Here is a 15,488-nt window from a genome sequence, read left to right as displayed (position 1 = left end):
TATCGGACACCTGGCCCGTTGGTCTCTCTCACACAAAAGCAGCTTACTACCTCTAACAAGTTTGTTATTTCTCAACAAATTGATTGATTGAAGGAGCAATAAAAAAGGCTTAGAAAATCATCAACATACAAAAATAACAATCCTTACTCAAGAAAAAACCTATTCTAACTTTCCCTTCCAAAATCAAAAGAGGTAGGTTTTGCTCAGATGGTTCTGTACTTTCAACAAGCACATGCTGGCCGTATATTTGAAGCCATTAATGGAGCCATACAAACACTGAAGATGTATGCATCAGTCAAATTGTCATATATATAAAGCAGAGAATAACATCCAAACCTGAATCGAAGATGCTGTTCCTGGTCTGGTAATAAACATCAGTTTCTAGCGACCTTCAATCAAACTAGAGTCCGTCTGCAGTCTGCATAATACGGAAGCACTCAGTCGCATCTCATGACAAAACTCAAGAACAAAAGAACCATAAAAAATTTCACCAAAAACAGTCACTCACTGGATCAGGTACGCCTCCCAATCCTTCTAGAACTTTCAGCGCCAGCTCCACATCCTGCAACAACCCTAATTTTTCAAATTAAACAATCACTGAAAGTTCAAATACCTTCAACTCAATCAATCGACAAAAAGCGTAACCTACATTGAGCTGGCGAGGAGAAGCGGATCGGCCACAACCTTGGATCCCGATCGCGATGAGCTGGTTCTCTGCGTCAGAGAACGAGGTCTCCTGCTGTTGTTCATCGACCAAATAGGATTGACAGATCTGAAGACGCCTTTGGTTTCGATAGCTTTTGAAGGATCTGTGGGATCTGAGACCAACAAGAGGTTTGGGCTTGAGTGATGGAGATGATGTGTGTGATGAATTGAATTGGAGTCCCGAATTTGTTGCACAAAATTTCAGTGCCATTGCTGAAGGAATGCATTTGGCGCCATACATCTCAAACGCAAATTAGAAACCAAATCCAAATGTACCCTAAAATAGTAATTGGGTCGCGTCAGGTAATGGGCTAGCTCAAATGCGCAGCCTTAGCTAACTGGGTTGGGCCGCTTCTATTGTCCGTTGTTGTTCCGTTGATTCCAATTCCATAAACAAATGAAAGCAAAATAATTATCGAAATAAAAGAGAAATGAGTAAATGTTACTTTTGATCACTGATAGATAGGCACCGTTACAACTCAGTAACTTAAATTTCAAACGTTCCAAATTGATCACTAACTTTACTGAGTCGTTCCACGGTTGGATTTTGTTGAGTTTCGGTCAGTCAACGTGTTGATAGGGACGAAACCATGACTTAATATGAGGGGTATAAATTGGAAATTCAGGGGGTTTTTTATATGTAAATTACTATATAATGATATATTAGTAAATTAAAATAATTTTATTTCCTTTTTTATTTATCCAAACATGAGAGATGAAAAGGTATTTTAACTTCCATTTTCTTCTCTCCCCTCCCTTCCCTTCCATTCCACCTTGTCCCAAATCTCTCAATCCAAACACACTACAAAAATACAACACTAATTATAATATTTTCTTTAGTGACTTTGCTAATTTTGTGATCAAAATTGTTAGAAATCCAAGTTCAAATATATCAATAAATATTATACACTTTGGACCATTAGTCCCGCATAGACTTATTCTCTTGTACCACTTGTACAACTTAGGCCCATAAAATGTGTTTGTTTTTATGAGAGGTGTTTGGAATTTGCCTATATATTAATCAGATGTGGGATTACAAATCTTTACAAAAAAAAAGGAGAATATAAACCCTCTTACTGAGTAGGCTGGAGAGATTCGGAAGAATTGCAGAGCAAAGAAGTTTGATGTGTGTATTAATGTAATACTGTTCTATGGCCTAAGATTATATGTTTTGTAATTTTGTTTTGTTCGTTTAACCTTTAGATAATATAAATTTTATTTAGGAATATGTACTAATTCATGTCATTTCTATTAATTTTACTTTCTCTTGAAAAGTCTCTTAATATTTATGACTTTGTTAATATCCATTTAAGTCGAACACAACTAGCTAGCTACTCTCCTATTCCAACCATATATGTAAACCATTGTTGACACCCAATTGAATTTGCTAACTACTCAAAGGATCATAGACATGTATTTATGATTTTTCTCGATTAATGTCAATATAGATAGGTATTATACTTCAATTTCTACCTTCATTAGTGGTGGAATACGAAATTATCGCAATTTGAAAGCGTATTGTTACAATCAATCCCTATTAAGTTTTTTAATTGTCAAGATCATTAAAATTGATGCTAAGTGCATCTCTCTCAAATTAAGCCCCATATGGGATAAATTAGTCTAAGCAAGTTGCAATAGAATTAATTGATTATGAGCAGTTAGACGAAATCGCTGACTAGGTTTACTTCGCAGTGTTAAGGACCCCAACAGTTTGTATATATCTCAGTTATCCCAGCAGTTAGTATCCCAGTTATTCCTACTGAGTTATATGCACATAATTTCATATGCATAATATGGGACATATGGAGTTCATCAATTAACTTGGATCATGTACATCCAACTTAACAGCTAGGATACCAAAGGTTGAGATCTTTATCATTTTCGTCTACTTCAACTCTCTTTCATAACGATGAAAAGTGAAATTAAATTAAGTAAAAACTCTTCTAGTGCAAAAAAATTTAGGACTGCCTTTTTTTTTTTTTTAATGATAACACTCCACAATTACTATTCTTTGGATGTATAATCAGTTAATCACAGAGTATAATCATCTCGATCATCGGACGCTTATCATCATCTACAAATCATACATGCCAACAGGGGCTCCCTGGGGTGGGGCGATTTGGGCAACCTCCGAGACCCGGTAAAATATTTTAAAAAAAATATTAGTGATATAGCAATACCGAACCTATTTGAGTGACACGTACAACATTTATTATTTTAATAGATCTCTTTTTCTTAGAATTCACCCAGAACCCCAAGACTCAGGTACGTGCCGCACACAGCGTCCTTTCAATTAATATTTTTTTTTTATGAAAAGCAAACATCATACAATAAAAATGTAATTTTTTTAATAGCCATCCCAAACTCAAGTTGATTAATACATTCACGGAGATTATTTTACTTGCATGCATGCACGACCACGACAAATGAAGCCGTTAAAGGAATTGTGATTTGGTCAACGCGTTTTGACTATAACGTAGCCATATTGCCACTGTAGAATTATCTTCCGACCAATTGCGCCACCTTTTTGTTTTCTTTGGCCAAATCAAACTAACTAACTAAACATTTTCTTCTCTTTGCTGTGAGCCATTAAAAGCAAGAAACGAAATAGTCTTCTCTTCCGTTTCTTCGTGGATGATAGACCCACAGCAAGTAAATTAAAATTTTCAACAAATACAAAACAATAAAAATATTAAAATAATATATTGTTGGGTTGTGGCCGAGGCTAAGTTTCTAGACTTCTAGAAATTAATAGGGTCAAAAGAGAACATAAGTATTCCAATTTAACTTTATATCACAGTCTATGTGAGACATGGGAACCCTAAAAAAATAGTGAGATTCGGATTTCTTTAATTAATTATTGTTGATGGTGGTGTAGTGGTAGTGTCTCTCCCCCACACCATAGAGATCAAGGGTTCGAGGCACGGAGTCGTTGATGGCAGGGCGAACAAAAACCCCATCAATAATTATGTCTCTGTGTAATAAAATACCCAGAGAAGCTTCCTTTTTTTTCCTTTAAATTTTTTAATTTTGTGGAGATTCTGCTCAATCTTCTTAATTTGACCGCTGTATGCATGCCCAACCTGCATCACGTGAACCTTATCTTCCAAGGAAATGCTTTTGTGGTTTTAAATTTCGTTCTCTTGAAAAAAATTAACGAGGAGCAATTAATAGCTTATTTATAATAGACAAGTGGTGATCAACTGGACCTTTAATTAATTATTAACTAAATTCGATTCTTTTATTTTAATTCCGAAAAGGTCAAATTGGGTGTGTATCTCATTATTGCCATGTAATTTTGACCCAACAAAACAAGAACAAAATCGTGAATTTAATGTACAGTATAAAATTATTTCTTAATTGTCGTATTAGTCCCCAATATTGGGTTTCTGTCAATTTTTTTGCATATGACATAAGGTAGTAGAAAATTCTATCATCCTTTGCAATTGAATAGGAATATTAGACTATTAGGCCTGATATTGAACATTTCTTTGTTCTTGTTGAATAATTAATTAATATAATAAGGTCCATCCCTGTCTAAAATTTTCGATTTGGTTGAAAAATATAAAGAAAAATTTAATGCAGTCAACGTACATCAACTTTTATCTCCTTATATAAATACCCAACCTTTGTTTTGCAAAAACTCATCACAAGCAATATCAAAGTCCAAAGCTTGCACAAGCAAATTTTCTCTCTAGATACTTAATTTACTTAACTAAGCCCTCTTCTTTTTTTTTTTTTAACTGAAAAAAAATGTCTTCATTTCTTGTTATAATACTATTCTCTGTGTTCTTATTTCTTGGAGGGTCTAATGCTCAATTGAGCTCAACATTTTATGATCAAAGGTGCCCTAATGTGTCGAGCATTGTGCGCAATGTAGTCGAGCAGGCAGCGCGTAGCGATGTTAGACTTGGTGCAAAGATCATCCGCCTCCATTTTCACGATTGCTTTGTCGATGTAATTAATTATTGATCATCCGCCTCCACTATATATAAACTAAGTTTGTATGATGTCGTTCTTAGTTAATTATATTAACTTGATATCTTTCGTTGTTTATTTGTGTATTAGGGTTGTGATGGTTCTATCCTGCTGGACAACGCACCCGGCATAGAGAGTGAAAAAGATGCAATTGCTAATACTAACAACTCCGCGCAGGGATTTGATGTTGTCGATGACATCAAAACTGCCCTAGAGAGCTCTTGCCCTGGAGTCGTCTCCTGCGCCGATATCTTGGCCATTGCATCTGAAATACTAGTCACCATGGTATACTATATATCCTTTGTTCATTTAATCCGCTCTTCCATTGTCCGTATTGTTAATTTATATCTTTTTATTATTGAACTGGTCTTCTCTATTTATTATTTTACTACTTTAAGGTAGCAGGTTGACTAAAAGGTAAAAACTTGATTGATAGATACAGCAGCTTCACTTAATTATATCATTTTGGTCAAATGGAACTTCGCTGAATTTTCTTGCTCATTAAAGTTAATTAATCAGATGTAATAGCTCTGTTCCACATATTCAATTTGCAAAATTTGCCCCTTTATACTTGGGATGCTAAAGTCTCCATGGTCGAATTGGGTAAGATAAATCTTTTTCAGTTGAACATCATGGGTGACCCATCAATTTATTTTTTATTTTATTTTTTTTATAACTGAGAACGATACTATACAAATTTGTCCTTTCGACATTTAATACGAGTCTAAACTCAGTTTACCATTATGTGACTCAAATAATACTTGAGGAAAGTAAGTTACTCCAAGTAACATATATCACTAATATTGTTTATATATATATACACACACACTAATATAACGGCTTAAATGAAAAAGAGTCTTATTATTAAATATTGTCTTTCTTCTTTATTTTCTTTGCACTAAAACAACTAGATTAATTCACTATGATCACTTTGCAGGCTGGAGGTCCAACGTGGGAAGTACGACTGGGAAGAAGAGACAGTAGAACCGCGAGCAGGGACAGAGCCGACGCTGCCATTCCAGGTCCTTTTGATCCCCTTCCCCTGCTCCGATCCAAGTTCACCGACGTCGGACTTGACTCCACCGATCTTGTCGCTTTATCTGGTAAATAAAAAAAATGTAATAAATCATTCCATCCATATATCACCCTTGTAACCATGCGTCAGATTTTTACCTAACTTACCATGACGTCAGATGGAAATATTTGTACATGCAGGTCTAACATGCCGAATCTAATTGTTATTGTATGTGCATGTAATCTGCAGGAGCACACACATTTGGTCGTGCTAGATGTTCTACTTTCAGCCCACGCCTCTACAATTTCAGCAATGGAGGCCCAGACCCAACTTTGGACACAACATACTTACAAACACTTCAACAAACATGTCCACAAGGAGGCGATGGAACGACAACATTCACCAATCTTGATCCTTCTAGTCCTAACGATTTCGACAACAACTACTTCACTAATCTTCAGAACAATCGTGGACTCCTCCAGACCGATCAGGAGTTGTTTTCTACTAACGGGTCTGATACAGTCGAGATTGTGAATCGGTTCGCTGGTAGCCAGAGCCAGTTCTTCAGTGATTTTGCCAGGTCTATGATAAGTATGGGGAATATCAGTCCTCTCACTGGGAGTAATGGAGAGATCAGGACTAATTGCAGAAGGCTTAATTAATCTATCTATTTGTTAGAGATGATTTGGACGAGTTGAATTGTTGTTGTGATTTGAAAATTTTCATGTTGTTGGAGGATTTGATTTGATTTCCCTTCCATTTTATGGATAATATAAGATGTGTGACTATGTAATTGTATAATTGATAAGCAATAAATTAAATGAGATTTCAATAAATAACAATAAGCTTATTTCAATTCACTTTTTTTAATCAAACACACAAATAAAGATTAAAAACCACAACACGATAACCAAAATAATATTTTGAAGGATCATGGTCACTATCTATCCAATAATTGCAAATCCGAAAGTAAATGTCTGAGAATGCTGCTTGAGAGTCACGAAGGATCGATCGATTTGACAAAAAACATCCGTCCAAACATTTTGATGTCTGCTAATCTTTGACTTAAAGTTATCGCCTTACCCACCGTAGGATCAACCTGGCACCGCTTTCCAACACCAAAATCAGATATCTAAGCTCACATGCAGTGTCCCATGGGTTGGGTCTGCCTACTCAATATCATCTAGTGCCCGGCCCAACTCTAACCCAACAGTCCAACATAAAGTAGAATAATAACACAATGCGGCCCATATATAATGAAACAGAACTATTAATAACCAAAATGTGGCCCAGCCCACTTAACAAATATTAATTCTCTTTAGGTTTACCAGGTCCGGCGACTGGTGACATATTTGCTGTGTATTTCGCAAGAAGGAATTAGTCCATCCTCCGCTGTCAGAGATGACTGACTAAGACTTCACTTATCCGAATGTGAATATCTTGCCATGATTAGAATGGGGAATATCAGTATATTAACAGGGACAGAAAGGAGAAATTAGGTTAAACTGCAGGACAATCAACGCTGATTCGCTTCAATCGAGTAGTGATGATGCTCTGGTTAGCTCAATATGAGTTGTAACAATATTTATGAGGCAGGCTCCAGCCAAGGTATTATGCTTTGGACCCGGACCCGCACATATTTATTTCATGATAGATCACGCCTCTCTCACTCGAACTCGAGACTGTCTCTGTGGCGAAGATTGAAAGGAATCGAACAACGATCAAGCAGCGGAAGAATAAAAATTTTCGACTTCTAATCCGAGGATCTGTTTAAAAAACAACATTCGATTATGGGTTTAGAATAGTTACCCTTGTAGCGCGCCTTTCGTTCGTACTGTCGAAGCATACAACGAACACGAACTTTTTGATCGTGCCTCTACGGTATCCACACGAACGATGCAATCTTCGTGTACGTCTCACGTCCACGAACGAAACTCACGAGCCCTCCAGTTGCTAGACCGAAACGAACTAAATGTCTTCAAATCCGATTCAACACCTTGAATCAGTACAGTGAGCAAAATAAGAGAACACCTTTCGAAAGACTCTCAACCTTTATCTTAGAAAAACTCACGTATGACTTCTGTGTTTTTCACAAAACCTATTTTTTTTAATAATAAAATTATTATATATAATAGTAATTAAGAATGGATGACAATTCACCCTAGAATTCTATCTCTTTGTAAACATATATATATACACGTTCAAAACTTTTGTGGTTTTTTTTTCTATATATATATATATATATATATACAACGTACTATATATATATGTATTATATATATCTTTATATATATTTGTAAACATATACATATATACATATATAACACATTCAAACCTTTTGTGTTTATATATATATCTATATATATAACGTGTGTGTATATATATATATATATATATATATCTCTTTATATATATATAAAGAAAATAAGATAAAATAGAATTCCAAAAAATGTTTGAGTCCTACTCAAATACTTCTCTTGGTTTCTAAAAATTTATTAATACCAAAATCAAAATATCCTAGTCCAACTAGGACCAAAAAATGCTCACATTAAATATGAAATTCATCTCATGAATTTTACGTTCCGTATTGCTTATCATTCTTAGTGTGTGACCCTGTAGGTTCCCGTAATGTTGGTAGTAATTATAAAATCCTATTTTAGAATTACAAGCAGTGAGTGATGTCTAGCAACATATCACTGCTACCCAAATTACGAGAAAGTCAATGTTTTGACTCAACCTTTACCGTGACTAATTTTACCGTGTTGTAAAATCATTTTATCCTCGATATCTTGATTGAACACGAGACATGGATATGTCACCCTCGTATAGCTCAATCAATGTTTCCTGATTCCCGAATAAGCTAACCGAAAACAAATGACATTGATATCATTATATCAACTCATTTGAGCATGGCCATGCATTTATCAGCTCTATTCAATCAAGAGGCCTTAGATATCAATCTCGTGTTATGAGAAGGATAAATTCCATCTTGATCACTCATATCCCTCTACATAATTTATTATACACTTGATCACCACCTTTATAGCCACCTTTATTAGGGCAACGTTTGACAATGTCAAAATGAACAATTTCTTATGTCGGGAACAATGGTGATCTCAGGTCGAAGGACTACAAAACACCATCATCACTATGAAATTATTTATGACATCCATAACACGATCCATATAATGATTTCATGATGAGTCGATCCAGTACATAAATTCTCCAATTTATGTACCTACGTGTTGACTTAATATCATATATTAATCAAGCACATATTAGCCTCTACATATTATTGTCGTCGCTATTAACAATAATATTTGGCTAAGGATATTTAAGAATATACATTATATTCTAGGGACATTATTACAATAATTCATACTACACAGATATAAATAATTACAATAACTAAAAATAACTTTATTAATAAAATATCATGATAATATAATGTGCTAAAGAATTATCATACGATTGACTTTAGTGCATACTCTCCAACAAAGATGACTGTCTCTGTCTCTGTGGTGAAGATGGATGGAGGAATTAGGGAGTGACATTTTAGGGTGGTGGTAACAGTAAACACACATGTAGCAAGAAACCTCAGCCTGGTAGCTGGGGCTAATGAGTTTCCATGAGACTCTGCAACTTGAACCTCTCAAAATATAGTGAAAAACAGTATGCATAGAGCACTAATAAATGATTTGAAACAGTAAGTCCAAATCAAAACAGGGTTGAAACCTTCCCTTTATTTTATAAAAGTTACACTGGACCCAACAAAAGCACACATATATCCATTTCGAAGGAATAAGCAGGGAAGGGGTTGCAAACTACCAAAGGATCGCCCTGACACGACCACGTGCAGTGAGAAGCTTCATGAAAGACCGATAACCTTTCCAGTTGCAGTATCAATGTCGATTTCATAAAAGCAAGGCCTCGTAGGAAGTCCAGGCATTGTACTCATCGTACCAACCAAAGGATATATAAATCCAGCCCCAATACTTGCCCTCACATCCCTTATTGGTAAGACAAATCCAGTTGGAGCTCCCTTCTTAGAAGCATCATGAGAAAATGAATATTGGGTCTTTGCCATGCAGATTGGCAGGTTAGTAAATCCTTGCCTGGTGTACATCTCAATTTGTTTCTCGGCCTGGATGGACAAAAGCAGATCCATAAATATCATGGAGCAACGCAATGTTATCACAAATGTGTATGAATTTAACAAATATTTGTTCCTCAAACATGATAAAACAGTGGCTGCCTTGATCAGTTTCTGATAGCTTTCAGCAAAATTTTCAGCGATTCGATGAATCATTTTCAAAATGATTACGGGAAGCCAAAAATAAGCGAATTTCATTCAATTTTCATTATCAAGTGTGATATTCGCGTAACAAACTAAAAAAAAATCATCTTAATTAAGTTACAGGAAAGGATTACGAACTTGAAAAGTAAATTCTTGACAAAGTGTCTAATTTGGAATTTTACCTGGTCAGAGTACTCAACACCTTTAGCACCATATGACCTTGCAATAGCCTCTATTTTTTCTTTAATGTTGATGTCCAAAGGATATAAGAATTTCAATGGCTCCGTCACATTCTCACAGGCTCTTTGAACGGCGATACCAAGGTCTACCTGAAGACCATGAAGAACGTCATCTGTTAGTTGACATTCACAACACATCTTTCATGGTTAGTTCATTGCTTCATCCAACGGTATTCCTACCCAATACAATATGAGCTAATATTAAATTCTAATTGCTACAACAGGACATCATATAAGTTCAAACGTTGAATTAGGATGGGTGCAATGCAACTGGACTAAATCAGATTCTCTGTTTAGCTTAGCAATCCCTTCATTAGTTAAATCCCCAAAGGTTCCTACGCAAATTTCGTTGCTGTGGATTGTATCAATAAATAAATTATTTGGTTCTCAAGGAGACAAAATGAAAAATATGTTCTTTTTAGTTGAAACCGATTTATCGATACAGGAACAAGACTTACCGCTCCTCTTCCACCGTGGGCATGGTGAGTGCAAATTACTGCATCAAAAGCTCCGGCATCCAATGCAGCAGTTTTTACTGCATTAAGTTCTGCTTCAGTGTCAGTTGAGAACACGTTAATAGCAACTACAACATTTGCACCATAAGCTTTTGTGTTTGAGATATGCCTGGCCAGATTGACGCAACCAGATTCAACAAGAGTAACATTCTCACTTAAATAGGCTTGGTCAAGAGGCTTTCCTGCAACAACTTGTGGCCCACCACCATGCATTTTCAGGGCCCTAATCGTTGCCACAATTACAGCACACTGAGGTGTTAAACCACTATATCGGCACTTTATATTCATAAACTTTTCAGTTCCAATATCAGCACCAAAACCGGCTTCCGTAACGACAAGCCCACCTGCTCCCACCAACTTTAATGCTATCTTATCAGCCACAATGGACGAATTACCATGGGCGATATTTGCAAAAGGACCAGCATGAACAAGAACTGGGGTTCCTTCAAGAGTTTGCATCAAAGTTGGGTTAATGGCATCCTTCATAAGTACAGTCAAAGCACCTCCGACACCGAGATCATCAGCTGTTATAGGATCACCAGCCTTGCTATTTCCAATAACCATTTTCCCAAGCCTCTCTCTCATATCAGCTAGTGATGTTGTGAGTGCCAGAACAGCCATAATCTCACTAGCTACAGAAATATCAAATGCTGTTTCTCTTACCATCCCTTTTTCATCAGGCCCTTGACCAATAGTAATTTTTCGTAAGAATCGATCATTAACATCCATTACTCTCCTCCAAGTGATTGAATTTGGGTCAATGTCAAGCCTAGAAAATTTCGTAACTTCTTCTGATGTAAGATCTTCAGGATTGGTCTTAGCAATACCAAGCTTTTCCAGACGCCTAAACATGATGTTGCTGAAGCTACGTTTCCCTTCTTTGTTTGGTGGGCATAAGCGGTTGAAAAGAGCCTTATCAGTTTGGGTATTTTCATGGAAAATCCGAGTATCAATTGCAGCTGCTAGAAGATTGTTTGCAGCTGTTATCGCATGAATATCTCCAGTTAGATGCAGATTGAATTCATCCATCGGAATCACCTGACTGTAACCCCCACCAGCTGCACCCCCCTTAATTCCAAAAGTCGGTCCTTGTGATGGTTGACGAACACAAGTGACAACCTTAAACCAAAATGAGAGATAATGGATCATCAGGGTCATTATGTCATTTGATTTCTAGGTAAGGTAACAAAGTAATAAATGCTATAAGAATGGATTGTCAGATTTCCAATTTCTCCATCACAAGGAATCATCATGTACCTACAAAACCATCTACTTTAATACACAGATGTTACAAAAGAGAGCCCATTATCCAACATTGCAAGTCCATGAGATCATGGGTAACACAAATTTAAACCATTACTTTTCAAGCCTGAAAGAATGATGACGCTTCGATCCTGAGTTTTCAGCATCTAATGAACATAAGATAGAGTTGATAGTTTAACTGCCATATGATGAAAAAACCCACAACCAAAAACCTCTGAAAGACATATAAGGGGAAAATATAGCTTAAATCACAGGCACCTAAAGAACATGATCAGAGAGCTCTTCCGGGGCGCTGTAGTAGGTAAACATAATATTGCACACTAGATTTGCCCCTTCAAAGGAACAACATTTAAATTGAAGAGCAAATTAATTATATGAGAACAATTAAGATGGGAAATTACTCTGGGCCTTTGCATTTAATCCCCCATTGTATTTTAAGAATCGGTTAGCGCTAATAAATTAGAGACCCCCCAAATGTGAACCAGGTAAAAATTCAATTTGAATTTCCTGCCTTTGCATTTAATCACCCAGAGCAGGCAGGCAATGAATGTCCAAAAAATTATTAGAATCACTATGATATTGAATGTAGAAACAAATATTCAACATACAAGGAAGGAAGGAAGAGCAAATCACCTTTTTATCAAGGAAAGCACCCAAAGCTTGACAGAGGCCAACAGTAGTAGTGGATTTGCCCTCTCCAAGGGGCGTAGGAGTAATCCCTCCAACCACCACATAATACCCATCTCCAGATCCTTGAATCTCATCCAACACAGACAACAAAACCTACAAAACCCAATAACCCAAAATTCAAATACCCAGAAAAGAATATCAAAATCCACCCTCGCCTCAAATTTTCCTCAGAAACAACGATGAAAATGAACAACTGAGATTGAGGGAGATAACACTGACCTTAGCCTTGTATTTTCCATACAGATCATAGTGTTGGGCGCTAAGCTTGAGGTCCTTCGCAATCTCAGAGATGTGAATAGGCTCCACTGAGTTTGCAATATCTATATCTGCTGGAACTGGTGACACCACCTCCAATTTCCTCACTGTCTTTGATGAACTCATCTTCAATAAAATCTATTCTCTGGGTTCAATGCTTTTGATTTTGCTTAGGTACTTTGCAGTTTACACAGACAGAATTAATCTAAATCAAAATCTTGTATCTGCACAGTTGAATAAAAAATCCAAATTCACCTTGGATGATGTGCGCTTGCTTGCTTATCAGTTATCTCTGGAGAAGGTCAGAGGAAATGATAGAGTTACGGCTCCTTTGGGGACTGTTTCGCTGTCTAGCGTGACTGTGACGGTGAGGAAAGGGGGTGTGTGGGCCCGGATTTGATGATTAGAGCCATACAACATATTACCTGATTATTGCCTAAAAAATAAACATCATTCTTAGAGAATAAATATAGAAAACGAATTAAAAATCATCTATGCACCATATTATTACTTTAAGATTATCAATTTTAGATAACATTAAAGTGGTTCCCTATTTAGATAATTATTTACAAACATAATATTCCTACTAATTTTTTAAATCAACCACAATGAGGAAGAGAACACCACCGCCGCCGCCAGTCCTACTCCCTCTACCCCCACCACTCGCATGTCCGTCCTCTGTTATGACATTTTGTTTGTATTTTAAGAAATCTGTCAAAGGAAAATTGATGCAGATACTCACTCATGGAATTAATTATTATTGGGTCAGGCCCACTAAGGAACAGACTTTTAGTTTATTACTGTACGGGTCACATGTTTAATGTTAATTATGTCAATAATGACAATGCGGTTTATATTCTAACAAAAATATTATTTTCTCCATATTAATTATTAATGGAACCAACTCCTTTGAAAAAGACAAATTAAATTACCAACAAAAGCAACACATTCTTGTTGGATTTTTAATGGGTGATTGGGGGATTCGAATTTAATGTGATTCTAATGTTACTTATGTCAATAATGACAGTGTAGTTTATATTATAACAAAAAGATTATTTTCTTTATATTAATTATTAATGGAACCAACTTCTTTGAAATAGACAAATTAAATTACCAACTTCTTGTTAGATTTTTTATTTGTGATTGGGGGATTCGAATTTAATATAATTTTCTGTTTAATTTATCTAAAAATTACTGAAACATAAGCACAAATTTTGCTCTTATCCACTTATACACCAAATGAAGTGTAGCTTGATAAGATATAATTAGTTAACATGAGCAATATCATCATATATATTTTTTAGATTTGATCCAATCAATCCTAACCATAAAGGTTTTTAAAAGATAAAACCGTGTGAGTCTTAAACTCAGAGCGCACAATACCTCTTAAAATTATATATTTGGGTTGGATTTATGCAATACTTTCAAGAATATTTGATTTATAATTTGGTATAAGAGCGAATACCCAATCCTAAAATACCTCTATGTATTTTCAGTTATTAGGTCTCGCATAACCGAATTCATAAGTGCAAAGAGTATTAAGACTTGTATCGCACATCGGTTAAATATAAGTCATACAATGTATAAGTAAACATATACTCTCTCAATCAAGAGAGTTCTTTTTAAGGTAAAAAAAAAAAATGAAGCTATTGAGCAATAGCATCATATTAATATATCTAAGAATATTAATCAAAGCAATTTATGTCACACAAAAGAACTGTAAATACAAAAATATAAACATTGAAACATGCATGTATACATACTCCTATCAATTCAAATACATGTAAGTTTCAAGATTCATAATCATCAATGAAGGGAGAATATTCTTGTGTTGATGATCGCTTCAAGCCTCTAGACGATGGAGATGGCTCATCTCCTGCAGGCAAGTCGGAGACCGCGGCCAGGATTCGTCGAATGCTGATAGAACGGGGCGGCTTAAAGCTGAAAGACCTGATCGTCTTGTTCTTGGAGAAGATGTTTGATGACTTTGATAAAATCACATAAACTAGAGCTTGAACAAGCACAAATAAGGCCACCTTCATCAAAATCTCTTCCAAACAACTCTCCATTAATGCCATAATTCCTATATATAGTTCTCTCACAAGGTTAGTAAAGCGGGTTTTTGATGATTGAGGGATCTTATAATTCTTCTTGAGTTCTTGTGCTATATATATATGTATGCATGTATCGACGTAGCGGCTTCTTTGACTTGTGGGGTACGCAGGGACGTTGATTATTGACTACACGCAAGCAATTGAAGTCTCCAAGACCCATAACCATATCCATATGTAACTGAAGAAGGATCATGGTTTCTTTCAAGAAAGCATAATCTATAAGCAAGATTCATGTGCACCCACCACCTCTACTAAACAAAATATTGATTTTTTTTTTTTACTTTTTAATGTTGGAGTTGATTATGGACATCAATTACCTTAAATAAAGGCATTGGAACTCACAAATTTGACCATGTTATTTGAAACAATAACTATAATTCACGAGGAAAACGATGTGCATTGGGTGCACATCAAAGA

General features: G+C 35.8%; 4 protein-coding genes across 4 annotated transcripts; 1 reads left to right on the top strand and 3 right to left on the bottom strand.

The window, feature by feature from the left end:
* Positions 1–946, bottom strand: LOC119979922 (probable plastid-lipid-associated protein 12, chloroplastic). The gene is made up of 3 exons (XM_038822544.1): positions 650–946; positions 509–562; positions 1–418 (listed from the first exon to the last, which is right to left on the bottom strand). The coding sequence occupies exons 1-3, from the start codon at positions 944–946 to the stop codon at positions 401–403; spliced, it is 369 nt and encodes a 122-aa protein (XP_038678472.1). The 3' UTR covers positions 1–400.
* Positions 947–4,375: 3,429 nt separating this feature from the next.
* LOC120017271 (peroxidase 15-like) lies at positions 4,376–6,523 on the top strand. The gene is made up of 4 exons (XM_038870438.1): positions 4,376–4,662; positions 4,774–4,968; positions 5,621–5,786; positions 5,948–6,523. Exons 1-4 carry the CDS (start codon positions 4,459–4,461, stop codon positions 6,358–6,360), a joined length of 978 nt encoding a protein of 325 aa, XP_038726366.1. The 5' UTR covers positions 4,376–4,458; the 3' UTR covers positions 6,361–6,523.
* A 2,806-nt stretch (positions 6,524–9,329) lies between these two features.
* Positions 9,330–13,289, bottom strand: LOC120016967 (formate--tetrahydrofolate ligase). Its single transcript, XM_038869987.1, has 5 exons — positions 12,922–13,289; positions 12,646–12,795; positions 10,693–11,868; positions 10,178–10,324; positions 9,330–9,842 (listed from the first exon to the last, which is right to left on the bottom strand). The coding sequence occupies exons 1-5, from the start codon at positions 13,081–13,083 to the stop codon at positions 9,567–9,569; spliced, it is 1,911 nt and encodes a 636-aa protein (XP_038725915.1). The 5' UTR covers positions 13,084–13,289; the 3' UTR covers positions 9,330–9,566.
* A 1,213-nt stretch (positions 13,290–14,502) lies between these two features.
* LOC119979945 lies at positions 14,503–15,085 on the bottom strand. Its single transcript, XM_038822565.1, has one exon. It carries the CDS (start codon positions 15,033–15,035, stop codon positions 14,748–14,750), a length of 288 nt encoding a protein of 95 aa, XP_038678493.1. The 5' UTR covers positions 15,036–15,085; the 3' UTR covers positions 14,503–14,747.
* Positions 15,086–15,488: the final 403 nt, after the last annotated feature.

Source organism: Tripterygium wilfordii, chromosome 15, assembly GCF_013401445.1.
Source record: "Tripterygium wilfordii isolate XIE 37 chromosome 15, ASM1340144v1, whole genome shotgun sequence".
NCBI lineage: Eukaryota > Viridiplantae > Streptophyta > Magnoliopsida > Celastrales > Celastraceae > Tripterygium > Tripterygium wilfordii.
Note: the sequence above shows the minus strand (reverse complement) of the source record. Positions and strands in the feature narration are given on the sequence as shown.

Coding starts and splice junctions, on each gene's coding strand:
- LOC119979922 (XM_038822544.1), bottom strand. CDS start 946: ATGTATGGCGCCAAATGCATTCCTTCAGCAATGGCACTGAAATTTTGT. Junction 563..649: donor CTTCTCCTCGCCAGCTCAAT/GTAGGTTACGCT, acceptor GGGTTGTTGCAG/GATGTGGAGCTGGCGCTGAA.
- LOC120017271 (XM_038870438.1), top strand. CDS start 4,459: ATGTCTTCATTTCTTGTTATAATACTATTCTCTGTGTTCTTATTTCTT. Junction 4,969..5,620: donor CTGAAATACTAGTCACCATG/GTATACTATATA, acceptor ATCACTTTGCAG/GCTGGAGGTCCAACGTGGGA. Junction 5,787..5,947: donor CGATCTTGTCGCTTTATCTG/GTAAATAAAAAA, acceptor TGTAATCTGCAG/GAGCACACACATTTGGTCGT.
- LOC120016967 (XM_038869987.1), bottom strand. CDS start 13,083: ATGAGTTCATCAAAGACAGTGAGGAAATTGGAGGTGGTGTCACCAGTT. Junction 11,869..12,645: donor GTGCTTTCCTTGATAAAAAG/GTGATTTGCTCT, acceptor TTTTGGTTTAAG/GTTGTCACTTGTGTTCGTCA. Junction 9,843..10,177: donor GTGTTGAGTACTCTGACCAG/GTAAAATTCCAA, acceptor TTGTCCATCCAG/GCCGAGAAACAAATTGAGAT.
- LOC119979945 (XM_038822565.1), bottom strand. CDS start 15,035: ATGGCATTAATGGAGAGTTGTTTGGAAGAGATTTTGATGAAGGTGGCC.